Source organism: Canis lupus, chromosome 12, assembly GCF_011100685.1.
Source record: "Canis lupus familiaris isolate Mischka breed German Shepherd chromosome 12, alternate assembly UU_Cfam_GSD_1.0, whole genome shotgun sequence".
NCBI classification, from domain to species: Eukaryota; Metazoa; Chordata; class Mammalia; order Carnivora; family Canidae; genus Canis; species Canis lupus.
This window is the reverse complement of record NC_049233.1, coordinates 49,289,191-49,316,424: the sequence shown is the minus strand read 5'-3', so window position 1 is coordinate 49,316,424 and position 27,234 is coordinate 49,289,191. Positions and strand designations below refer to the sequence as shown.

Sequence of the window (27,234 nt, the reverse complement as noted above, 5' to 3'; positions counted from 1 at the left end):
TACACTCCTTTAACGTTTATTTATAACTTTTATTTGTTAATGACCCTGTAAAGGCTTCTGGGGGTAAAGGAAATTTAAAGGAAAAAAAAAAAACCCGCTGCCATACAGGTTTCTGAAAGAGTCTCTCATAATAAACCTATTGACAGCACACAACAGAACACCAGTGAATAAGGAAGAGCCTAGAGACTTGAAAGTGAAAGGTAATATATTGTCTTTGGCATCTATGCATAAACATACATTCATTCATCCAACGCTGTGCTGCATGCTGGGCATCCAAGATTTAAAATGCACAGGCCTTATCCTTATAGCTTCCACAGGCTAGCTGAACAGACAGATGTGCAAATAAATCATTGCCCAGGGGCTGCTGATTGTTATGGACGAGAGGCAGCACGGCTTCACAGCTTCCTGGAAGGGGTCTGCACCTTGGAGCAGCTGGGACTGGGTTTGAATTCAGCTGCACAGCAGACACTTCAGCTGTGCGATCCTTAGCTGTGGGGCAAGTTACTTCGTCTCTTTGAGCCTTCACTGATCTATAAAACGGGGATGAATAATAACTTTACACAGCTGTACAAGGTAGAATGAGTCCTCATCAAGCACATGGAATATGGTGGGCCCCTTAAGGGCACGCACACACTTGGACTTGGCCCCAACATCGTTTTCATCCACCTGGTCTTCACCGGCTCTTCTAGCAACTCACTGTGGAACAGATCATGCCTCTTCATATCTCCACACCTCATTTCCACCTCTGCAAAGTATGGGGACAGAGAGACTCAGTAGCCATTGGGGCTAGAAGCACAGAGCAGCCCCATCCAATGCCGGGCTCCCTTCCACAGCATCCCAGGCAGTTACCCAGTGTATCAGGGTCCTCCAGAGAGACAGAGCCAATAGGAGATCGATCGATCCATCTATTCAATGGTTCCAGCTGCTGCTGTGCCACTGCAAAGCAGGAGTGCTCTCTGCAGTGAGCAGGGCAACAAGTCCCACCAGGCTGCTCGGTGGGGCAAGGATAGCCATTTCTTAATCCTTCTCCCCTCAGAGTGTCAGGAGCTCTTCCCCCGAGATTTTTTTCTCCTGGTGTGCACTTCCTCCCTGTCTCATCCTGCCTGACAGCAGACCTGCCCCCCAGTGGTGAGGCCAGGGGCAACCAGACATTGATCCCAGCCCCATCTGGGAAACGTCTCCTGTGGGCCCAGCTGGGAGCACCCTGTACACACACACCCATCACCTGGTGGGTGTCCCTATGGAGAGAATGGTTCCTGCAGTTCTTCTTGCAATTTGAGCTAACAAAAGTGCAACTTTTCTCCTGCAGATGCCAGCTGCTCCTGGGTCCATTTTTCTAGCCCCACGCATGGATTATTTTTTCATAATAGATGAAAGTTCTAGAAGCATGTTCTGAAAGAAATAGGAAACAAGACAAAGCAAAATAGATCCAAAGGGCTTGTAAAAGTCAGTCCTGCCCACCCAACTGGGACTACTCTGTGTATGTCACAAATACCAGGGATCCAATCAAAACCTGCTGAAGACAATTCTCCCTAGGTTGACTCAGAGGTGAATGACCATGTAAGGGGTTCTATTCCCTAAAAGATCCAAATCCCATTTGCCATCTTCTTATACTTTTTTTTTAAGATTTTATTATTTATTCATGAGAGAAAGAGGCAGAGACACAGAGGGAGAAGCAGGCTCCATACAGGGAGCCCGATGTGGGACTCGATCCCAGATCTCCAGAAGGTAGATGCTGAACTGCTGAGCCACCCAGGGATCCCTCCATCTTATCCTCTCCCATTGTTTTTTATTGTTTTTTTGTACAAAATCCAGGTCTGAAACTGTAAGCCAACCTTTTCCAAAGCTCCATTTTTGCTCAACAACTCAGCCGGCCCTCTTCCCCAGGCTCATCTGGCCAGAATGAAAGTCTGCTTTCCGTGCCCAGCCAAGTCTGACCTCAAAGAACTAACCTTGATAGGAACTTATCTAGCAATCAACGAGTTTGGACTTGAAGAAATAGTGGGGTTTGCGTGACAGCAAGGGAAATGTCTCAGAGCATAAAATCATGGCTCCTCTAGGTGGCTTTTATGGTCTTCTAGAATAGTATGCATTTCTCTTGCAGAACAGTTCCAAGGGAGACATCATAAGTGGCAAAGGAACTGTGGTTCTAACCAGAAGTCATTTCACTCTGAAACATCAACTGCCAAAATCAGAATGCATCTGACCGAGTCCTAAAAGTTCTACAATCCAGGGCCTAATACAGTGTAAAAAAGCAGATTATAGTCAATATATTCACAGTGATGATTACAATCCTTCTTGCTGCACTGATTTCTAATTAAAGGTCCCTCTGTTGGCAAGAAGCATGATGTGTCATCCACAGAGCCCTAGGGTTGATAGTTGGGGCCTCAATCCCCAAGTCATCTTACCATTTGGGGAGTAAAGTGGCCTGTCGACCCTGTAAGAGACTTAGTGACCATAAGTGACCATAAGTAGGAAAGCTCTGTGTCCAAAAACATTATTTGTAATTCCTAGAAACATAAAAAACAGGGAAGAAAGAGAAGAAAAAAGATAGGGGGTCTGTCATCTTCATCATCTTTTCTCCAGGCTTAAAAAAAATGGCTGGCCTCACCCAAAAGATAATCTGAAAGATTTTTAAATATCTGCCTCAACTAAACACTTTGGTCTCTCCCTCAATTCTCTGCCGACAGAAAGATTCCTCTCACGTGGAAGGAGGTATAAGAAAGGGAAAATGATTAAAATTGTCTTGCTGACTTCACAAATGTAGGTAAGAAGTAGTAACCACTGGCAAGTTTACTGTAAATAGTGGTTCTCAACCCTGGCTGCACATTGCAATCACCATTGGAGCTTAAAAAATACTAACCTAGGGGTGCCTGAGTGGCTCAGTCAGTTGAGCAGCCAACTCTTGGTTTCAGCTCAGGTTAGGATCTCAGGGTTGTGGCATTGAGCCTGCATCAAGCTCCTTGCTCTCAGCAGGGAGCCAGCTGGAGATTTTCTCTCCCTACTCCCTCTGCTCCTCTCACCCCTGTTGTGTGCAGTGTGTGTGGGTGTGTCTAATAAATAAATAAATCTTAAAAAAAGAAAAAAGAAAAAAAGAAATACTAATCCTAGGGGCACCTGGATGGCTAGGTCAGTAGAGCATGTGACTCCTGATTTGGAATGATGAGTACGAGCCCCACATTGTGGGTAGAATTTAAATATTCTGATCCTGCAGCCCACCCCTAGAGATTTTGGTTTAATTCTAATTGGATGGGTTCTAGGCATAAAGATTTTTTAAAGCACCCAGATGATTCTAACTCAGCCAGGGTTGAGAACCCTGCTATAGGTTGGTATGGGGTTCCAAGTAGCCACACACTTATCCTAAACACAGTCTCTGGGTAGATGACTGGTCACTGACAAAAAAATGAGTTTCAGTTTGAAAGAAGTATTATGGGAAAAATCTAGATAGGATGATTCCTACTCAATATATGCTTTTAGTGCATAACAAAGTATCTCTAAACTCACAGGAGATATGAAACTGGGGGAGAGATTCAATCATCACAGATATAATCATTATCATTAACAGGAGAAAGCATGTGTGTGGAGCTTAACCAAGTGACCTCAACTAGGAAGTTCCCCCACTAAACTTGGGGGAGTTTCCTTTTAATAGAAAAAGCTGTTAAGAACAGTGGATAAAGCAAGTGTCATTCTTTTTTCCAGAGTTGAGAAGAGTCCATAGTAAATATCCATTATGTCTTAACAATGGCCAGGAAATGTTTATTACACATTGGCTTTTCAGAAAACAGAATTAAAATCAATACAATATTGATTTTAGTCTTTGTGAACTATATAGCCAAATATTTGTAATGTCTTTTAAATGCCAGAGCTATTAAAAACAATGGAGCACACCCTCCTTCCTTAATGAGACATGGGCAACTCAAGGTTACAAATGATCTCTCTTCGGATCCCTGGGTGGCGCAGTGGTTTAGTGCCTGCCTTTGGCCCAGGGCGCGATCCTGGAGACCCGGGATCGAATCCCAAGTCGGGCTCCCGGTGCATGGAGCCTGCTTCTCCCTCTGTCTGTGTCTCTGCCTCTCTCTCTCTCTCTCTCTCTCTCTCTCTCTCTGTGTGTGTGTGTGTGACTATCATAAAAACAAAAAAAAAAAAAAACAAAAAAAAATGATCTCTCTTCTGATCCATTTTCCACACTATGACAGTAAAGAGCCTTCTAAAATGTAGTTCTGATCCAATCTCTTCTCCACTGCACACTCTCAATGGGTTCTCCATTGTCTTCCCACAAGACCTCCATGGCCCTTCTCCAGCCTTCCCTGTCCATAGCCTTCCTACTTGCCAGTGCTCCAACCACACATAGCTCCCCAGACAGCACTACTGTGTCACATCTCTCAGCCTTTGTCTGTGCTGCTCTCTGTACTGCGATGGCCTTCTTTCATGTGTCCCAGCCCTCTTAGGTCTGGAGAAACTCATCACATCTTTTAAGACTCAATTCAAAAGTATGAAGCTTTTCCTAACCCATCCATAAAGAATTGACCACCCCCTCCTTTGCCCTCCCACCCCTTCTAACATGGCACCTTACATTTGATCACATTTGTATGCTCACCTGTCTAACTTTCCCATCTAGACTCTAAGTCCTTTGATGGCATAGACAGCATTTTATCCATTTATAAACCCAGCACTTACAAGAGTGAACGATATAAAGTAAGTTTTCAGTAAGCGTATACCATTAATTGAATTTAACTGAATGTATTGAATGACTGGATTTAACTGCCCATAAATTAACCTCCCTCACCTCCTCTCTCTCTCTCTTAACACACACATATACACACAAGGAAGCTGGAAAAGGAAGGCTAAGAAGTAGCCAGAGTGGAAAACCTCTTGCAATAGTTCTATGTTCAGTCCAGCTGTCTGTCTTTACTTACCATTGATGTTCTGTACCCAGTGGCTGAAGGCAGAAGTGAGGGGCTATTTTCCCGGTGCAGAAGGTCCAAGCAAGAGCTGTTCCGAGAATTGGAGCTTCCTGAGTCACTGTGCAACTGTCCCTTTTCAGACAGCAATCTGGACAGAAAGCTGGCCTTGCGACTGCCTGGGTAAGATCTGTCTGTCCAGACCCCACTTTTTCTCACACTGCCATTGCTGTCTCTACAGAAACTGTGCAAATCTGTGAGAGGCTCTCTTGAGGATCGTCGACCATGGGACTGCTCCCAGGTTCCTACTGCATAGGATTGGTAGTGTTTAGAAGCCATCTCTGTACCTACCCAGGACTGGGACTTTGCATTTTCTAGGCCAGAGGAGAGGTCTGGTTGCTGTCCCGGGTGCTGAATTTGAGTAACGCCATCCCAGGGACATGGGCTGTGCACATGGAGCTGTCCTCTGTACTGATCCTTCCCGGCCCACTCTTTTTTAACATAGCAAGGGTCTACTTCAACTGGCATGGGCTCTGAGCTTTGCCACGTGGTTTTAGACTTTGGCACACTGGCTCGAATGACTTGCTGTTGATTGTTGGCTTGAAGTAGAGAGATTCTTTTAGACAAGGGAGAGCAAATCATACACTCCTGGGCCACTGAATATTTTTTCAAATGGAATGGGGTTCCACTTTCCTCTTCAGTGCCTTCATTGCTGGATTTCTCATAAAGTGCCCTCGTGATTTTCCTGATTCCCAGATGAAATATTTCCAGTACATTGAGGAACAAAGAGATGGCTGCAATGCTGTGCATAAAGAGCATGAAAATTGTCTTCTCTGTGGGCCTGGATACAAAGCAATCCACTGCATTAGGGCAAGGTGGTTGAGTGCATTTGTAAAGGGGGTGCATCTGAAACCCATAAAGAATAAATTGGCCTATCATGAACCCTACTTCCATCACAGATCTTGTCAAGATATGTAAGACATAAGTACGCAGCAGACATCCTTTCAAGGGGACTTTGTGGATTCTCTTCTCTTCCTCTAACCTTTTCAGTTCTCTATCTATCCTTTGTTGCTCCTCCAATTCAAGTTCTGGATTCTCCATCTGGACTCGGAGGTGTGACTTTTTCCTCTGTCTCTCCTTCTCAAAGGCCCTAAGTCTATAAAGCGCATGGCCCATATACACCAGAGAAGGAGAAGACACAAAAATGATCTGTAAAACCCAGAACCTGATCAAAGAGATAGGGAAAGCATCATCGTAACAGATATTGTTGCAACCTGGCTGCTGAGTGTTGCAGGCAAATGCTGACTGTTCATCATCCCAGACATCTTCAGCAGCCACACCAAGTACCAGCATTCGGAAAATGAAGAGAATGGTCAGCCAGATTTTCCCCACTATAGTTGAGTGGGAATGAACTTCCTCTAGGATGCCACCCAATAAATTCCAATCCCCCATGGTAAGAGGCTAATGTCTGAAACATACAGAAAACACTGAAGTTATTAGCACTCATGGATATAATGTTCAACAACACAGGCTCATCAATAAAGCAGTTTCTTTTTTCATGTCAGCAAAACTATGAGGGATTTTCCAGCCCTAATATTTAAGGTCCATGCTTGATTGAAATAGGATACTTTCAAGGAATATGTTTTTGGAAAACAAAAAACTAAAGACTGATCCAGTTTCCTGCCTATCCTCTCCTCTCCCACACAAAGTTGACTATCATCCCACCATATGCAATGGCCCTCGTATTTGTACAATGCATTCATCACAAATTTTGATCATTTTTCTACCTATATCAGATGTCCCATTGACCAGACATCCTACATTAACTTTGTTTACATTTTTATTTACTTACTTGACAGAGAGGAAGAGACACAATCAGGGGGAGAGTCAGGCAGAGGGAGAGCGAAAAGCAGGCTCCCCACTGAGCAGGGAGCCCAAAGTGGGGCTCGATCCCAGAACCCTGGGATCATGACCTGAGCTGAAGGCAGACACTTAACCAACTGAGCCACCCAGGCTCTCCTATCCTATGTGATCTTAACTAAGTCTCAACTTTGCCAGGAAGTTTTTCCTTAACCATCCCAAGTCAGAGAGATTTTTCCCATTCCTGAATACCACTCATCTGGCATTGTATATACCATGAGTTTTGTGATGGTTATGTCTTATGTCCCTCTTCATGGAAAGGTATACTTTCTGCAGACAGAGACACTTTCTATAGCATTTTGTTCTTTACACACAGAAGGTATCATTAAATAATACTGGGATGAAATGTCTTTCCATTTTAAAACTGTTCCTTGGCTTTATCACTGGAATAATCAACAAAAAAATCTAAGTAGATCCTCATTATGTATTGTCTATGGATCCCACTGCAAGTAAGAAAAATCAACCAAATAAGCCCTCTGGGATAGGCACAGGGTAGCAGTAAAGATTAAGCAGTCATAGAAACAGTACCAGACATGTGATTATACCCACAAAGCCACATCTGGAACTGCATGTTTTCATGAAAGCTTTGCTAATTTAGAAGAAAAGTGAATATAAACTGCTTCTCTAGCGAGCTTGGGATCTAGGAAAGAACCAAGTATAGCTGACATGAATAGGTTATTTGGTTTACCCTGAAAAAAAAAGAATATTTTTAAAGTTCGATGAGATTAAAATACTTAAATAGGTCAAAGGCTTCTAAGATGTGGAAGACTTCCCAATACTAAAAATGTGGAGGAAAAAAACAGAAAATGTTATTAAGTTAAAACCAATAATGAAAGAATTTTCCCCTTCCACAATTCATTCATTCAATAATATTTACTAAAATCCTAGAGCCAAAGAATTCAACAATGAACAAGATATACTTGGTCCAGCTTGCATAGTACTTAGTAAGGACTCTCACTAACATACAAAATAGACAAATACTGAAAAAGAATAGATGAATATCAACTCAAAAACACAAGACAGAAAAAAAAAAAAAAAACACAAGACAGGGGTGCCTGAGTGGCTCAGTCAGTTGAGTGTCCAACTCTTGGTTTCGGCCCAGGTTATGATCTCAAGGTCATGGGAACAAACCTCAGGTTGGGCTCTGCACTCAGCTGAGAGTCTGCTGAGGATTCTCTTCCTTTTCCTCTCCCTATGCCCCTCCCCTGCTCTTGCATTGCTCACAATGCAAGTGCACTTACTCTCTCTCTCAAATGAATAAATCTTTTTTAAAAAAACAAGAGAAAAAACATAGAATCATTCAATTTTCCCTACTTATATCCAAAAATAAAATAAATCCCAGGTGGAATATGGTATTAAATGTAAAAAAGTTAACTATGAAAGTATTAGAATAAAATATAAAGGACAAATGTTTTATAATTTTGAAGTAGAGGAAATCTTTTTTAAGCACATCAGTGCCAGAAATTACAATTGAAAAATTTTTAGATTTTACCCAACAAAACTGAATGGCAAAAGTGGAGATGTCCAGAAGGCATTTGGGTCTCGAGAGTAAAAACAACAAAAGGTACAAACATGGGGATCCCTGGGTGGCTCAGCGGTTTAGCGCCTTGCCTTTGGCCCAGGGCACGATCCTGGAGTCCCGGGATCGAGTCCCACGTCGGGCTCCCGGCATGGAGCCTGCTTCTCCCTCTTCCTGGGTCTCTGCCTCTCTCTCTCTCTCTCTCTCTATGTCTATCATTCATAAATAAATAAATAAATCTTAAAAAAAAAGATGTTTAAAAAAGACGTTTAAAAAAAGGTACAAACAGGAGATAAACATTTACAATTTGTGAATAATCACTGAATAGGTAGAGATCATGCAGGGACAAGACAAAGTAAGCCAATGACAGAACGCTGAGAAATAGCATAGGAAAATAAATCTACAAATAAAAATGAAAAATGGACAAAGGGTGGGTGGGGGAACCCTAAGAATAGTGTCACTGAAACCAAAGGACAAAGTTTCAAGGAGAGACACACTGCCAAATACACATATTTCTTTATAAATTAATTGGGGGATATACCATGCTCAGGGATTGGAAAATAGTATTTGTAAACATGTAAATTCTCCCCAAATTAACTGATCCATAGATTCAAGGTGAGATTTTTATATCAGAGTAAAATAAAATCCTATAAATGTGTATACATATTTGGTATATGGTATATATCTATATGAGCATGGAGAAAAAATACAGGGCACACACTATGAAGTTAATATAGATTACTGGAGGGGCAGCCCAGGTGGCTCAGCGGTTTAGCGCCACCTTCAGCCCAGGGCCTGATCCTGGAGACCTGATCCTGGAGACCTGGGATCGAGTCCCACGTCGGGCTCCCTGCATAGAGCCTGCTTCTCCCTCTGCCAGTGTCTCTGCCCCCCCCCCCATGAATAAATAAATAAAATCTTTAAAATATATATATATAGGATACTGGAGGTCTGTAGAAGGTGATGAAGGTATAGGGGCAAGGAGAGGCAAAAAAGAAAAAGAATAAAGACTCTTCTAAGCATGACAGATTTTTATCCAATGTAAATTATTTATGTAAATTTTTATTTGTATATACATACATATGTACACATAATTTTTTAAAATAACATTTACTTAGTAGATAGCTCTCAGAACTTGGGAGGGGTATTAATGAAACATTTTATTCTATGTACTTGTGAATTGATTGAAATTGAAAAATTAGGAATGTAGTTATATGTAGTACTTGCAAATAAAAAATTAGATTTTAGATTTTTTTTTTTTTATTCACAGAGACACACAGAGAGAGAGGCAGAGACACAGGCAGAGGGAGAAGCAGGCTCCATGCAGAGAGCCCGACGTGGGACTCAATCCAGGGTCTCCAGGATCACGCCCTGGGCTGCAGGCGGCGCTAAACTGCTGCGCCACCAGAGCTGTCCTAAAAATTAGATTTTAAAACCTTGGACTTATGCCTCATGAACTGAGGCAGTAATTTACTAAGTTCTATCCTTTCTTAAAGTTTAGGTCCTTTCTCATCATTTCTTTAAAAATTTTTGGACATTATTTTTTAAAAATCACTCATTTAGCACTTAGAAAAAAATCTAGACTTTCTATTTTATATAAAAACCCTGAAATGGGAAAGCTAACTCATTTCATTAACTTATTCTCTAGTTGGCAGTCCTAAACTATTTAATGCTTTTTTCTTTTTAAAGATTCATCCATTCATGAGAGACAGCGAGAGAGAAGCAGAGACACAGGCAGGGGAGCCTAATGTGGGACTCGATTCCAGGACCCTGGGATCAGGACCTGAGCCAAAGGCAGACACTCAACCACTGAGCCACCCAGGTGCCCCAATATTTAATCCTTTTTATTGCCACTATCTCTTTAAAACTTGGTAATCATTACCTTTACATAGCAAGTAAAAGAAAACTAGGTCAACATGAAAAATAAAACTACAATCATGCATATTGGCATGCAAGAGCAAAATCCTTCACACAAATATTCCCATGTTTCCTAAACGTAACTACTTTTTACCAATAATGACTACAGGTCCTAGAAATATTCTTGAATTTTATTATCAAATACTAATTTAGCATCTCCCATGTAAAAACTGGTGCCCCTTTCCTGAATTTTAGTTCAGATCTTATCTTTCTATCCCCACAGGGATTTCCCATATTTCTCTAAACAAGTAAGTCCACATATTTACCACTTACCTCATGGGTGGTCAAAAAAATAACAACTGGGATCAAAGAACCTTAAAGTTGGACCATGAGTGGCTTATTAGTGAACAGCTGCTGCTGGTTGCAGATATAAAGACTCTGATCAACTGTGTGTGGGCCAGAATCCAGAATGAGCACAGTAATTTTGATCAATACAGTCTAACCTACTTCTCCCTGGAGGTCAAAATGTCCTTTGGGGGCTTTGCAATTCTCTTGTAATATTTTCTAATTGACACCATGCCTGAGCCTCTCCTGGTGTATCATATTTAGAAACAAAAAGTGAGACAAATGAGAATTTTCCTTTTTTATTTGTGGATGATTACAGTGATTTGAGTTTTTGGGTGCATTTCTTCCAACTGATTGCTCTGGGAGTGCATGTAACAGATCAATGGGACATGTCCAATTTCATTCAACAGCTGCCTGGGGTGAGTCTTGCCTTGTCAAATGTGAACAAGTAACAATGGAATGACAAACCCAAAGTGTTCTTGCAAATCATGCTAGGATGAAAGTAGAAACATTGCAAAAAGAGATCAATAGACCAGAGAGGGAGCCGGCTACATGTCTGTAGATTGTTCTAGCAATATTCCATTAGGTTGAAACAGACAGCTGAGGATTTTTTTTTTTTTTCAGTACATAATCTGAAAGCCTCAGAGAGCTATGACAGATTTTTGTGGAAAAAGCATTTAAATTCCAGAGAGGTCAAATGACTTGCCCAATGCAGGGCAGAGACTATGTCTCCTAACCCCCGGTCTTGTAACATCAGTCACATCTCAAATACACAGTCTTACTGCTATCTTAGAGGAGTTGAAGCAAGGGTATCACTAGAACCCAGTGATGATACCAAATGACAGCTCCTGTGCATTTTTTTTTTAAGTAAGCTCCACATCCAACATGGAGCCCAACCTGGGGCTCGAACTCATGACCCTGAGATCAAGATCTGAACTGAGATCAAGAGTTTGTTGCTTGGGGAGCCTGGGTGCCTCCGTTGACGGAGCATCTGACTCTTGACTTTGGTTCAAGTCATGATCTCAGCATCATGGGACTGAGCCTTGAGTCAGGCTCCACGCTCAGCGTGAAGTCTGCTGAAGACTCTCTTCCTCTCCTTCTCTCTCTGTCCCATTGCCACCCCCTCCTCTCTAATAAATAAATATTTTAAAATTTTTTGGAAAGTATATAAATTAATGATAGTTCCTAAGTATCATCTAACTATTCTATTTTCATATATTTAGTCTTAAATAATAATAAAAGCTAAACAACGAGGTTAAATTTCCACTATCTGGCATACTAGCCTGAAGAACAAATTGTTAGAATTAACTAGAAGCAAAAACACATAATGTATTAATATGTGTATTTTTATGGCATTGAGCACACTGTTCCAGAAAGCCCTTGACATTTAATCCCAAAATTCACCTGAAGAGTAATGAATGTAATACCTTTAAAGCATCTTGTCAAATATTAAAATCATACATTATGCATAGAATAATCCAGAAGGGTACACAAGAAACTCTTTTTTTTTTTTTAATTTTTTATTTATTTATGATAGTCACACAGAGAGAGAGAGAGAGAGGCAGAGACACAGGCAGAGGGAGAAGCAGGCTCCATGCACCGGGAGCCCGACGTGGGATTCGATCCCGGGTCTCCAGGATCGCGCCCTGGGCCAAAGGCAGGCGCTAAACCACTGCGCCACCCAGGGATCCCTTTTTTTTTTTTTTTTTTTAAGAAACTCCTAATATTAGTTGCCTCAGCAGAAGGTAACTGAGTGGCTGGGGAAGAGGTAAGATGAATCTTATACACTGAATCCTCTGAACAGCAAATGTATCACCTAATTCAAGAAAATGTTTAAACTAGGCAGTGAAGTAAAAATAAACACAACTATATGTCAATTTGTTTTTTTTTTAAAGTCTCCTGCAGATGTATCAATCTGATCACTCCCTTCTTGAAGACTTTTTATTTTTATTTTAAAGACTTTATTTATTTATTCATGAGAGACAGAGAGAGAGAGAGAGGCACAGACACAGGCAGAAGCAGGCTCCATGCAGGGAGCCCGATGTAGGACTCGATCCCAGGTCTCCAGGATCACACCCTGGGCCAAAGGCGGCACTAAACCGCTGAGCCACCCAGGCTGCCCTCTTGAGGACTTTTCAGCAAGCAGGTGAGTATCTTTAAGGCAGAGGCACACAGTGGACAACTCTCCCATAATCTCACAATAGTTTAAAATGGCCTAGTGAGGTTAAATAATCCTGCCCTGCTGCTGGAAGTTCTACCCACTGCCTCATCCCCAACCAGCCCTAAGGCTCAGCAGGAATTAGCACACTAAAGGAGGAGAACCACTGCCAGAGAGAACAAGGTTGTGTGTGTTTTTCCCCAAGTTCCTCCTTTCTCCTTCACCAAGTTATGTTGAATCTGTGAAGTCACTGGCAGGCCCAAGACACACTCAGAGAAACAGAAGGGAACAGAAAGTTTAGAAAGAATAAATGTCCCAGGATGGAGGAAGATGCACATGGAGTTGAGAGCTCCACTAGTTACCGCCTCTGTGCTAGTCAGTGGTACAGATACCTACTGAGTCCCCACATTCACCGCGGGGGGGATGACATAAATTCCCTAGAGGCAGAAGAGGTTGTTGGTTTCCCATAAGCAGCTGTAAAACATTAGGACTGGGAAAGACAACATAATACCAATGAAGGGAAAGTACGAGTAATATAGGATAGAAGCTGCAGAAGAAGAAAGCTCATTTGTGCCAAGTCCCTCGTCTGTTACTCAGATTCAGAGGAAATAAGAGATTCCCAAGAGAAAATGTAAGAAATAATAGGAACTGGGTTAACCCATCAGGTTCCAAGCAGAGAATTTGGTGTTCTTCAGATAAGTTATCATCCTCCCCCCCCAAAAAAAACATGCCAATTACAGAAAAACAGAACTGCAAAATAAAAGATGAAAACACTATAGCAGCAGAACCTAAAGTCAATTGTTGTTAGGAATTTCAATTTATAAAACGGTAAAAACAGGCAGTCTGGATAAAGCCAGCCAGGATGGAGAGTTCCAGACTTATCTATTGAACATCCCTACTTCCCCCAATCCAAAGACTTGCCAGAGGAATTAATTTTGAAATCTTGTTTTAAAATCCCTCCACCGGGGTGCCTGGATGGCCCAGTGGGCTAAGTGTCTGCCTTCAGCTTGGGTCATAATCCTGAGGTCCTGGGTTCAAGCCCCACAGCAGGCGCCCTACTCAGCAGGCTCCCTGCTTCTCCCTCTCTAGCTCTGCCTCTGCCTCTCCTCCCGTCATATTCGCACACTCTGATAAAATCAAATCTTAAAAAAAAAAAAATGCAGCATTGACTCTCATATTTAGGAGACATCACTGCTTAATAAACAGTACTTCTCTTACCACCTTCAGCCAGTTGCCTCTCCCAGTACCAGGATGTATGCTCATGAACCTAATTTAATCTATTACTTTGGTTATCAATTATATACCCTTACAAATTTATTTTATAGGTATGCTTGCACATGTATAAAATGACATGTACAAAGTGATTCATTTGCAGGAGATAGGAAATGCCAGCATGTCCATCTACAGGGAATCGGTTAAATAACTATGATAAATTCACACAATGGTATATTTCCAGCTGTCCAAAAGAATAAGAAAACATACTGATATGGAACATTCTCCAGTGTATTGTATGAAATGAAAATAGCAAGGTACATAACTCTTTTCTTTTTGTAAGAAAAGGGAAGAAATAAGAAATGAAAATGCATAAGGTAGTAGTAAAAAATATGCACAAGAAATTAATGAGATTACCCTAATAGGGTGGACAAAGAAAAAGACAGAAGCAAGTCTCAGAACGATACATTTTATAACTTCTTTTTTTTTTCTTAGGATTTTATCTATTTATTCATGAGAGACATAGAGAGAGGCAGAGACAATAGGAAGAGGGAGAAGCAGATCCCTGTGAGGAGCCCGATGCAGAACTCGACCCCAGGACCCCAGGATCAGGACCTGAGCCAAAGGCAGACATTCAACCACTGAGCCACCCAGGTGCCCCCATTTTATATCTTCTTAATTTTTAAACCAAGCTAATGTATTACCTACACAAAAATTTCGATTAAATTTCAAAATAATTTACCCACGAAGCTGAATTTATGCCTTTCACAACTCTTCTCTGCCTTGGCGTCCTTTAAGGACCAGATCATACAGCATTTCCTCTATGTTGCCCCAATTTGTTGCCTGTAACACCAGTATATCACTTCTCACAGTTAACTTGGGTGTTTGTCTTCCCAGAAGCTGAACTCCTTCAGAGGAAGAATTTTTCATTTTTATCACCAGCACCTATCACAATGTCAGGACTTAGGCACCTCAATATGTATTTAATTTTTAAAGTATACCTCAGTGCATTGAATCAAATCAATCATAACCATTGGATCATGGCACACTGCCATTATTCTTTCATGTAGATCTTTTTGAAAATATATTTTTAATACTATAGTGAACATCCATGAACCCACACCAAACTGAGTAGAACACTGACACCATTTTCTAGATGCTTCTTCCCTAACCCTTCATTTGCCTTCCTCAATTTAGACATAGAGCTTACAGCCTTCACAAAAATTAACTCAAAATGGATCACAGACAATACAGTTGTCACCATCTTGTCTGCAAGTTACATCAATTTTCCTGTCTTCTGCCATCATTTAGGCCACAGAGTCTAGACAGTCTTGACATCCCCAGAACATCATACTGGGCCACATTATACTGATTGGATCTGATGAGAAAGAGGTAGCAAGTATGGTAGATGCTTTAGTAATAAGACATGCAAGCCACAGGACGGGATATAAACCCCCATCAAAATGAAGGGGCCTGCCACCTCAGTGGAGTTTCTGGAGGTCCATCTCTTGCCAAGTGAAAAGATATGTTGGTGTCCTTTGCACTAAAATAATTGCAAAAACAAAATCCATAATGCTTGATAAGCCTTTATGAATTCCAGAGGCCATTTGATGTGTTACACTACCCCCACTTAACGATTAAGCTGTAAGGCTGTCAGTTTCCACTAGGGAACAAAGAGAAGGCTCTGTAGCAAGGTCAGGCTATAATACAAAAGCAGTGCAAGATCCCAGCAAATCAGATGAGACTCAAAGAGACTACAGCTAATAAATATGTTGCATGAAGTCTCTGATAACCCTCATCAGAAGAAATCAGAGTGGATACCTCCAGTGTTTTATAACAAAGCTGTGTACCCTGTTAGAAACTGAATGTCTGACCCTGGGTAATCAAGGGACCAGGTGACCAAAACTGCCTAGAATTAACCGGGTTTTATCTGACCCACCCAACCATAAAGTTGAGCACAAAAAGCAGCATTCATCAATAAGAAGATATGTTATATAAATAAGCAGGCTGAAGCAGATCTGAAAGATACAAGTTGCATAAGCAGGTAATTCAGACTCTAATATGTAATACTGTACCTCTCTTCTCACTCACTCAACACCTATGGCTTCATGTGCAGCCCCTTATAACCAGTTATCTGAGAAGAAAAAGATTTGGGCCTGGCTTCCAGGTGTTTCTGTATTACATGCTAGCACAAGCCAGATGTCGAGTGCTCTATTACAATCCCAATCAGGACAGAATGAAAAAGGGAAATTCGGGGAGCCGCGGTGGCTCAGCGGTTTTAGCGCCACCTTCAGCCCGGGGTGTGATCCTGGAGACCCGGGATCGAGTCCCACATCAGGCTCCCTGCATGGAGCCTGCTTCTCCCTCTGCCTGTGTTTCTGCCTCTCTCTCCTTCTGTGTCTCTCATGAATAAATAAATAAAATCTTTAAAAAAAGAAAGAAAAAGGGAAATTCTCCCCAAGGATGGGGGTAGGAGGAGGCATAGAACTTTATATATATATTTGTCTCCTTCACTCAGAGAGAGGGCCAAAACTAGAATCTATTCAAGGACAGTAGTTAACAGCATAACTAGAAGGTTAGACTTGAAGAAAACATAATTGGATATATGACAAAGTCTAGGGAAGCAGCAACGTGAGTGCATTCCTAACATCATACACAAAGAGTGAAGACTGTGTCCCAAGTGAATATTCACAAAAGGCATCTGCTTATTGAACAGAATCTCAACAATGAGGTGGACAAGATAATGCATTCTGGAAATGAGTCTCTTTCCCTTGCAAACCCAGTGCTTAGTGTAAAAATGGCCATATGGCAAGAAAGCTTTGTATGAGCTCAACAGTATGGACTTCCCCTTACCACAGCTCTTTTGGGTACATCCACTGTATAAGTCTTAACCTATCAACCACGAAGTCAAAGTTGAGTCCAAATATGGACTAGCCAACTACTGAGTAGCAGGTGTATTACATCACACTGACTCTGTCCAAGGAACAGGAAGCAATCATATTCTTAGAATGGCATTATGGAATACCTATTCACCACTACTGTATTCCACACATTTTCTTTTTTTTTTTTTTAATTTTTATTTATTTATGATAGTCACACAGAGAGAGATAGAGAGAGAGAGGCAGAGACAGAAGGAGGCTCCATGCACCGGGAGCCCAACATGGGATTTGATCCCGGGTCTCCAGGATCGCGCCCTGGGCCAAAGGCAGGCGCCAAACCGCTGCGCCACACAGGGATCCCTCCACACATTTTCTATTGAAGAAACTCATTTCACAGCAAAATAGTTTCAGCAAATGGGCTTATGCTCATCTTTCACAATCTCATCAGAAAACAGAAAAAAGAACACCTTCCAATGCATTTTTATGAAGCCAGCATAACCTGAACACCAAAATCTGACAAGACATTAAGAAAAATTTTAAGATCAATCTCATGCACAAAAAAAAAAAAAAAACCACAGAAAATCCTAAATAGCAAACCAAACCTAATATTACATATAAAGGATCTAATACATCAAAGTTAGGCTTATTCTGAGATTACAAGGTTTATTTAAAAATCAATGTAATTCACATTTACAAAATAAAAGAACAGTTTAATAAAAATAAATATTCACTCATGATTTTTTTTAAAGCCCTTAGGAATGGAAGGAAACTTCCTTAATTTGTATCCATTCTTTTTTGATTTACAGGAAGTCTCATATTTTTTTAAAGATTGATTGATTGATTGATTGATTGATTGATTGATTGATTTATGATAGACATAGAAAGAGAGGCAGAGACACAGGAGGAGGGAGAAGCAGGCTCCATGCTGGGAGCCCGACGTGGGACTCAATCCCGGGACTCCAGGATCACACCCTGGGCCAAAGGCAGGTGCCAAACCGCTGAGCCACCCAGGGATCCCCAACAGGAAGTCTCATATTAATAAAATATTTTAAGTTTCCACTATAAGATCAAGAATAAGACAAGAATGTTCACTAGTATCAATTCTAAACATTATTGTATTAGAGTTCTTAGCCACTGCAAAGAAACGAAAAAAAAATTAAGATTACAAAGGAAGAAATAAAACTATGATTTGTACAGAAAATTCAAAAGAATCTACCGATAAATTTTTAACATATATATGACAGTTCAGCAAGTCTCTAGGTATAAAGTCAAGTGTATTTCTGTATACCAAAAAGAAAATGAAATAGTTTATTACAGGATCGGATACTATCAAACAGTAAGAATGAAAAATATGCAAGACTTACACACACACATACACACATACATTGTTATTTAGATAAATTCATTTCAATAAATAGTGGGATATATCATGCTCAGGGATTAGAAATTTCAACATTTTAAAGACGTCAGTTCTTCCCAAATTAATTGATTCATGGATTCTGTGGAACTTGATAAACTGATTCTAACCCGTATGTGGAAATGTGAAGAGCCAAATGCATCCACTACAATGGTGAGGAAAGAAAACAAAGTGACAGAATTTGTCTACTGAGTATCAAAACTTACTATACACTACAGTAATTAAGAGAGTGATAATGTGAGTGCAAGATTAGAAAAAGAGACCAATAAGCAGAAGAGATTGCAGAAAGAAATTCATGTATACATGGGAATCTCATTTGTTGCCCAAGTGGCAATGAAGAGTGGTGAGGTATGGACAGTCTTTACAACAAATGAGACTTAGTCAATAAGATGTTTTTTAAAAATAGGAATTAAAGTCAGCCCCTACCTCACACCCTACAAAAAAATCAATTCCAAGTAAATTGTACATGTAAATGCGTGAGGTAAACCAATAAAAATTTCAGACATTAACATAAGAAAATATCTTCATCATCTTGGAGTTGATAAAGATTATCTTCAGTAAGTACTACTATAAATTAAAAGAATGATAAACTAGATCTTCATTAAAATGTCTGCTCATCAAAAAATATGTGACCCAGTGAAAGGCAAACCACAAAGTCAGAAAAGGGATTTCCATGTACAGAATAAAGGGATCATATCCAGACCATATTAATAGTTCCTCCAAATTAGTAAGAAAAATAGATCAGAGACTTGAACAAGGACTTTACCAAAAAAAGGGTATTCAAATGGCCAACATTCAGGAGAAATCACTCCACCTTAATGACTAAGATGAAAGACTTACCATACTGAGTGGTAGAGGGCATGTGAAGAAATTGGAACTCACACTACTGAAGACATGTAAATTGGCAAATGCACTTAGGAAAACTGTTGGGCAGCGTTTACTAAAGTTTCACATCTGCATACAACTAATAGGTATGTATCCAACACAAATGTGTCCATACGTGCAGCAGAAAAACATGTACAATGTTCAGACCAGCATTATTTAAATAACCCCCAATGGAAACATCCTAAATGGAAGATTCTCACAAACCTGAATGAGCAAAAGTCAAACAAGGGTGTATATGATGTATCATTTCATTTGAAAGTTCAAAAACAGGTAAAGCTATCCTACGGTAGTATCAGCAATAGCACCGATCTCCAAGAAGATGGATTAGAACTAGGAATGGGGGGGTGGGACTCTCTGGGGGAGCTAACAAAATTCTCATTTTTTACCTGGATGGTGTTATAGAACTGTTCACTTTGTGGGAATTTACCAAGCTACTTTTCTCAGTGCCAGACTTTAATTTTTAAAATTCAAGATTTCGGGGTGCCTGGGTGGCTCAGTATCTTCCTTTGGCTCAGGTCATGATTTCAGGGTCTTGGGATTGAGCCCCATGTTGGGCTCCCTGCTCAGTGGAGTCTGATTCTCCCTCTTCCTGTGTCCCTCCCCTCGCTATGCTTTCTCTCAAATAAAATCTATTAAAAAAAAATGAAGCTCAACATTTTTAAACTTGTACCTTCATCCTAACAAGACAAGAACTCTTAACATTCTCATGGTCCCTTGATCTCCATCATGTTGGTATGGTCTAAAATTAATTCTGAAAAAAAAAAAAAAAAAAAAAAAAAACCTAATTCTGGATTATGGATATGTCCTTTTTTCTCTTTCTTGCCCTATTTACACTTTACCAAGATATCTAACCATTCTTACTGCCTAGCTCTTATACTATCTCCTGGGCTTATTTTTTGTTGAGTATTTTCTCAAAAAGTGGTTTACAATATGGATTTTTGATTGGTAAACCTTAATGTTTAGACCTCACATTTGAGTAACAAGTGGATATAAAACTTTAGATCCAATACTTCAAAAGGTTTTCTTACAGCCAATATTGCTCTTGAAAAGTCTGAGGTCAGGGATCCCTGGGTGGCTCAGCAGTTTAGCGCCTGCCTTCCGCCCAGGGCGTGATCCTGGAGACCCAGGATCAAGTCCCATGTCTGGCTCCCTGCATGGAGCCTGCTTCTCACTCTGCCTGTGTCTCTGCCTCTCTCTGTGTGTGTTTCTCATGAATAAATAAAATCTTAAAAAAAATAATAAAAATCTCTTTAAAAAAAAGTCTGAGGTCAATCTGATTCCTATTTTTTTATACAAGAAAAACTTTTTTTTTTTTTACAAGAAAAACTTAAGATTTTTCTCATTATCTGTAATACTCTTAAATTTCAATGTGTCCAGATGTGAGTACTTTCTTCTTCATTAGTACTTTACGGCCCTTTCGAACTTCAAATTTTTTCTTATCCTGGACCCCTTTTGTTACTTAAATGTTGGTCCATCAAGCTCCGTCCTTCATCTCACTTAAATCTATATCCATGTTTTCTTTTTCTTCTTTCTTCTGGGAGAGTTTCTCAATTTGATTTTCCAACTTACTAATTTATTCTTCAGTTGCATCCATCCTATTTTTATTCCACTTTATCACATTAATATACACATTAAATACTGTTTTTTTACTTAATTTTTTTTAAATCATTCATGAGAGACACAAAGAAAGAGAGAGAGAGGCAGAGACAAAGGCAGAGAGAGAAGCAGGCTCTATACAGGGAGCCCAATGCGGGACTCAATCCCACGTCTCCAGGATCACGCCCTGGGCTGAAGATGGCGCTAAACCACTGAGCCACCCAGGCTGCCTTGTTTTTTATATTTCTATTTGGGTCATTATTTCTTATTCTTACATCACATTGCTATAATCTTCCCTTTATTTCTTTTAATGTTTATGGGCTTACTTTTAGATTCTGATGGTCTTATGTAATCAATTTTCTTTTGAACCAGTGGCATCTCTTTGGCCTATGAACTCACTTACCTGGTGGTGTAGGCTCTTTTGAGTGATAGTATGCTCTAAGGAAAGGCTGAGGGCCAGCCCCCTGGGCTATCTTGAGGGTTGAAAGACAGGCAAGAAGATAAAGCCTGATGGTGGACAGCCCCAAAGCTACTAAAACCACAGTAAATTATTTCAGTTTGTAATCTACCAAGTAACCCTTCAGCATAGAGCTCCCTCTTCAGATATCATGGAAGAATTGGCAATTTCCTAAGGCACTTCCTAGAATTTAGGGCTGACACTGCAACCCACCAGACCTATGAGTCTGGAGGGGGAGGAGTGAACAAATAATGCACAAACTAGTCAATCCTTACCTGTTTTCCCCCAAATCTTCACCCAAAAGGGCTTTTGGGCTGCCCAGATTTTATCTGTGAGGACACCTGCAGCAGAAGTCTGGTTCACTGTACTAGTACCTGCTGTAAGAAAGCAGGCAAAGGCAACTGGTTTTCTCTAACGAATCTACTCACATTCAGCGAGCCATATCCCCACCAAGAACCAATTCAAAACGGCCCCCATGTCCCCTGGGAGTTTACTTTTTTTCCTTTTAATCATTATCTAAACACACTAAAAGAAACATTCTAATCAAAATATAACAGAATTTACATGGCTTTATTTATACATTACTGGTATTGAAAGCAAACTTTATACAAAAAGTTTTATACATATAAAAAAAAATCCTTGGCTAGGCAAAGCCCTTTATGTGTTTGTATACACACAAACACACATACACACACAAAGTATTTTACATCATTGTAATTATACATATTTACATATACACTATTTAAATTATTTTACAATTTACCAAAATGAGAGGCAATTAGAAAAGCAAATAAAAATGGATGAAAACAAACTAAATAATCATTGTTTAAAATGCTACAAAATTATTCTGAAAAATCTAGAAAAGAAAGTCGTTTCTCTGAAATATCAAAACTAAGGTTTCAATGCCAATTCACTGTTGCTTTTATCTTAATAACAAGTTCTGTTTAAAAATAAATATCTTGACCAGTAACAAGTGAGCAATCAGACTGATGGCTGGAACAAGCTAAATATGCTGACTTGAGATTAAAAAGTCAGCGAGTAATAGCAAATATTGATTTTCATCTAGTAACCAAATATGCCATAAAACTGCCCTCTACTTCCCCATTTAAAACATGAGGAATTCCAAGCTTCTGTGTAGTATGGAATATCAATTAAGATTCCAAAAAGTTCAGCAATTTATCTGTAATATAAGAAAATGCTGAAGTTATGATTCTATTTTTCTTACATGACCCTTTATAAGGTGTTGTTCTTTAAATGAGTTCACTCAGATATCAATGTTAAAGAACTAGCTTTTTACAGAATCAGTTTGGTAACTTTATTGCTATACTCTGATTTTGAAAGAATTTAATGAGACTATAGTACTTGCGAGGAAAAAATGAGTTAAGAGACAGCTAGGATTAAAATAACCTACTGTTTCTGCTATCATGCAAGCAAATAAAATTTCAAGTATCAAAGCCATTAGGATTTTAGATTTGTAATGGAACTAATAAACATAACTTCCAGATACAAGTTTATTCTTTCATGAATGTGTTTATCTTCACAAGAGAATGGAAGTCACATTTTAAGATAACATTCAAGTAAAATAAAAACTCAGCTTAATTTCTTAAAGGCAGTGAAAATTTTAAAATCCAGAAAATCTGAAAAATAATCAGGCCATTTGGAAAAGTTCTTAAAGAATAAGATGTTTTCTATTTAAACTCTCCATTATTCAATCTTACATTCTGAATTATGTAAATAGGATTTTAACTTCATAGTAAACTGCTAAACATCTTAAGCTCTCACTAGCAATTGAGTTGCTTAGAGAGGATACTGAAATTAACAGATTATTTCAAGACAGTAATTTACATTGGGTTCAGAAATAGACTTAAAACTCAAAAATATTCAGGATGCTCTACACTAAGATCTATGTCCCAATACAGTTCCTATTCAGATTTAATTTAATTTGAACTGAATTTAATTTGAAGTTCATTTGAAATTGGATGTTCTGTACTCAAATAATTATAGTTACAAACAAACTGAAAAATAGTGATAGGTTACATATCTTTACCATTTTCTTTATGTAAAAGTTCAAAATATCTAAGCAATTGGTTTGGGTCTTAAAAAAAAAAAAAAAAAACCTGCTCTAATTATTGCCTTAATAAACCTGTAAAGAAATGGCTTAAATAAACTGAGGAAACATGTCTGTGAACATTATTAATTTAAACTGATATGGTAAATGATGTCATCTATTCAGATGACAGTGGATTTCATGTTTATGAATGATGTATGTTTCATATTTTAAAAGTATTTAGTATTCCTAATTAAAATTTGAAAAAATATTAAATTACAAAGACTATAGACTTCATTGTCTGTGAAATATATGCTATTCAAGAATGTTTTATTTTTCTTCATGTATAAAAAATTTTTTATTAATCATCAAATGCATTTCCCCTCCACCCTAGACTCATCAGCAGTCAGAAGGTTGAGGAGAAATATAATATGCTATGTCAATTATACTTTAAAAAGAGAGAGGGAGAGTTGAGGAGAGATGCCATGCTGATCTGAACTGCAGCAGGCTTCCCTCTGAGCATGTCCCTGTGGATGACGTGACCTCAGAAGCCTGCACGAGCAATCATCCTCCAACCTGTGACTGAAGCAGGAACTCAACTGGGTATCTCTCACCCACTACTCATATCTTCAATGACTAACAGGTCATTAACTGCACAGTAACAGTGTCAAACATTTACTTCACTAGTCTCCTGTAGCAGAACCATTAACTACCTGCATTTTGACTTTTCAAAGAGCTTCATTAGCTGCTGGAATCTTTCTGAGACCTGAAAAATTTTAAACGAGTGTTAATTACAAATGTCTCAATAATCTTTTTTTTTTTAATCTGTGACGAATATTTTCAGAAAACATCTAAAGACAGAGATATCTGCCCTCAATAATAAAGACGTGAAGTAATGTTTGGAAAAATGAGATTTATCTTCATACTAAAGGTGATTATTAGTTTAATTTTTAATATTAAACCTTCTTTAACAAGCAAATGTCATTACAAAACAGCCTGAGATCAAATAAGTAAATGGTAAGACAAGAGGAAAAAAATTAGGATTGATCCAAACTTCTTCCACAATCACCAAGTTTGGTTTTTTTTTTTCTTTCCTGTGCCCAAAGTGGGACTCAAATTCACAACCCTGGGATTAAGAGTCACATGCTCTACTGACTGAGCCAGCCAGGTGCCCCTAAGTTTTCAACAGTTTTACATGAAGAGCCATACTGTTAAAAGAATTGTGGCTAATAAATACCTACTTATTTCAAACATGATAAAAATTAAATCTAAATATTTATAGTAGCAACATTTATAAAACTATAGAGATGTAAAAATTGGGTAGTTACCTGATACGGATTTTTATTCAACTTGGAAGCTAAATAAGAAAATGTTTTCAATGATGGCCCTCTTTTTTGACACTCCAGTAAAATTTCCCGGTCATCATTTCTGAAGAGAGAAAAACGTTATTTAGCCTTTATAGATTAAAGCCGAAAGGTAAACAAAATTGGTAGACTGCCTTAATGTCTACCAATAGGGGGTAACATTTTTATTAAAACCCACGAATAAAGATGTATACACCAAAATATGGACAGTGATTATCTCTGAGAAGTATTACAGATGATTTTAATATCTGAGCTCACAAGTATTTACCAAAATGTTCTAAAATAAACTAATATATTTTTTCTAATTACAAAATTAAGGATTTTTTGGGACGCCTAGGTGGCTCAGTGGTTGAGCGTCTGCCTTTGGCTGAGGGCATGATCCTGGATTCCCGGGATCAAGTCCCACATTGAGCTTCTTGCATGGAGCCTGCTTCTCCTCCCTCTGCCTCTCTTTCTCATGAATAAATAAATAAAATCTTAAAAAAACAAAAATTAAGGATTTTTTTTAACTTCTACCTTTAATTGTAGAGTACTTTTAAAATCAAGGGCAAAACATGATCACAGTCTTAACAAGCAGAACCACAAGTAAAACAGAATCCAGGGGCAGCCTGGGTGGCTCAGTGGTTTAGCACCACCTTTGGCCAGGGCGTGATCCTGGGGACCTGAGATCGAGTCCCGCGTCGGGCTCCCTGCGTGGAGCCTGCTTCTCACTCTGCCTGTGTCTCTGCCTCTCTCTCTCTCTGTGTCTCTCATGAATAAATAAATAAAATCTTTAAGAAAAAAAAAATTAATAAATAAAACAATCCAGGGGCAGCCTGGGTGGCTTAGTGGTTTAGCACCGCCTTCGGCCCAGGGTGTGATCCTGAGGACCTGGAATCAAGTCCCGCGTCAGGCTCCCTGCATGGAGCCTGCTTCTCCCTCTGCCTGTGTCTCTGTCTCTGTGTCTCTTGTGAATAAATAAATAAAATCTTAAAAATAAATAAATAAATAAATAAATAAATAAACAGAATCCAGATGTTCTCCTTCTCAGACCTCTGATTCTCTACATGGTCTGAACCAGTGTGTGTTATTATAATCTCTGAGATTCTATTCTGCCATCTGTAAATCCCCAGGGGTGAAGGCATGGAAGACTGTGGTATTAAAACTGGTCACCAGGAGGTTGCTACAGAGATGCCCCAGACCTCTGAGCACATCCAGGACCCGAAGTTAAGAGCAAAAACAAAAGGTCAGTGTCTGGAGACTTGAGCTGTGACCAGGGAGAGAGGATGTGGGGCTCTCAGTGGGGTAGGGAGCTAGGCACTCCAGGTGCTTCTCAATACCGACTATACCTCAAATGTGCATGCCCCCAAATCACACTCTAGAGGCTGGCGATATTCTGTGGTAGCTAGTGCTTTTGGTTAAAATAAACAAATCTCTTTAATTTATTAAAAAAATAAAATATGATAAAATTAAATAGAATAAATTAATAAAAATAAATAATAAAACTGGTCACCAATTTCAATATGATTAAGCTTCCCTCATTATGTACTCTAAATCTGGGGAGCAGTGTAGTTCTAGTCCAGTGGTTTACAACTGCGGTTACATTTATGTGTGAAATTGGATCTTTAAATCTACATTTCTTAAAAAGTCCACATAAAAATCAAAAGTGCAACCTGGGCAGCCCAAGTGGCTCAGCAGTTTAGCGCCGCCTTCAGCCCAGGGTGTGATCCTGGAGACTCAGGATCGAGTCCCACGTCAGGCTCCCTACATGGAGCCTGCTTCTCCCTCTGCCTGTGTCTCTGCCCCTCTCTCGCTCTCCTTCTCTCTCTCTCTCTCTGTGTGTCTCTCATGAATAAATAAAATCTTTTTTTTTTAAATAAAATCTTTAAAAAAAAAAAAACAAAAGTGCAACCTACTGATGAAACTTTTTTTAAAAGTCTTAATTTAGAGGAAAACTCAAATTACAAATGCTCACACTTTCTGCCCTGTTTTACCACCTGTTATTCTTCCTCTCTAAAATGTGGTTATGCTGGGGCACCTAGTGATCCAGTTGGTTGAGCGTTTGGCTTAATTTCGGCTCGGGTTATGGTCTCAGGGTCATGGTCTCAGGGTCATGGAATCAAGCCCAGCGTCAGGCTCTGTGCTCAGTGCAGTCTGCCTGTCCTCCTCTCTGCTCTTCCCTGCACTTGTGTTCTCTCTCAAATAAACAGATACAATCTTTAAAAACAATAAAAAATAAAGTGTGGTTATATCAGTTCCTTACAAATCAAAAAGAATTTTTGACTGAAAAAGTGAAATTAAAAAAAAAACCAAAAACAAAAAACAGGAGCGCCCAGGTGGCTCAGTTAGGTAAACATCCGACTCTTGATCTCAGCTCAGGTCTTGATCTCATGGTCGTGAGTTCAAGCCCTGCACTGACCTCCATGCTGGGTGTGAAGCTTATTTAAAACAACAACAAACAAACAAAAAAACAGTGAAAAATTATGTTCATAGTGCTAATGCACATACCTAGTTAAGAGCCACTGCTCTAGATCATTCTATACTGCAGTTAGACTGTACTCTAGAGTGCATCTTCTACCAACTTGGGCCACTTTTGAAGTCATCATTTGCCTTATTTTAGAATAGGATAGGGATCCCTGGGTGGCACAGCAGTTTGGCGCCTGCCTTTGGCCCAGGGCGCGATCCTGGAAACCCGGGA

General features: G+C 39.5%; 2 protein-coding genes across 4 annotated transcripts in view; both read right to left on the bottom strand.

The window, feature by feature from the left end:
• Positions 1-13: 13 nt before the first annotated feature.
• On the bottom strand, positions 14-23,941 carry GJA10 (gap junction protein alpha 10). Of its 3 annotated transcripts, none has more exons than XR_005368019.1 (5): positions 23,907-23,941; positions 21,422-21,523; positions 4,917-6,369; positions 850-1,392; positions 14-745 (listed from the first exon to the last, which is right to left on the bottom strand). XR_005368019.1 is itself a non-coding variant. In XM_038554734.1 (4 exons), exons 3-4 carry the CDS (start codon positions 6,351-6,353, stop codon positions 1,354-1,356), a joined length of 1,476 nt encoding a protein of 491 aa, XP_038410662.1. In that variant the 5' UTR covers positions 6,354-6,369; positions 21,422-21,523; positions 23,907-23,941; the 3' UTR covers positions 15-1,353. The 3 variants fall into 3 exon arrangements, 1 of the variants encoding a protein (XP_038410662.1); XR_005368020.1 differs by having other exon boundaries at positions 1,226-1,392; XM_038554734.1 differs by having other exon boundaries at positions 15-1,392.
• The window catches only part of CASP8AP2 (caspase 8 associated protein 2), a 37,101-nt gene continuing 31,564 nt past the window's right edge, over positions 21,698-27,234 (bottom strand). Inside the window, exons 9-10 of the mRNA XM_038554732.1 lie at positions 24,522-24,621; positions 21,698-23,959 (exon numbers count right to left, since the gene is read on the bottom strand). Of these exons, the coding sequence (XP_038410660.1) occupies positions 23,903-23,959; positions 24,522-24,621 (157 nt within the window). The 3' untranslated portion in view covers positions 21,698-23,902. The remainder of the gene's footprint in view (positions 23,960-24,521; positions 24,622-27,234) is intronic.

Bases quoted from the DNA above. Each gene is read 5' to 3' on its own strand.
- GJA10 (XM_038554734.1), bottom strand. From the start codon at position 6,353: ATGGGGGATTGGAATTTATTGGGTGGCATCCTAGAGGAAGTTCATTCC. The intron at 1,393-4,916 runs GTAAGTAAAGAC...TATTTCTTTCAG, and splicing joins CTGGGTACAGAACATCAATG to AACATGCTTCTAGAACTTTC.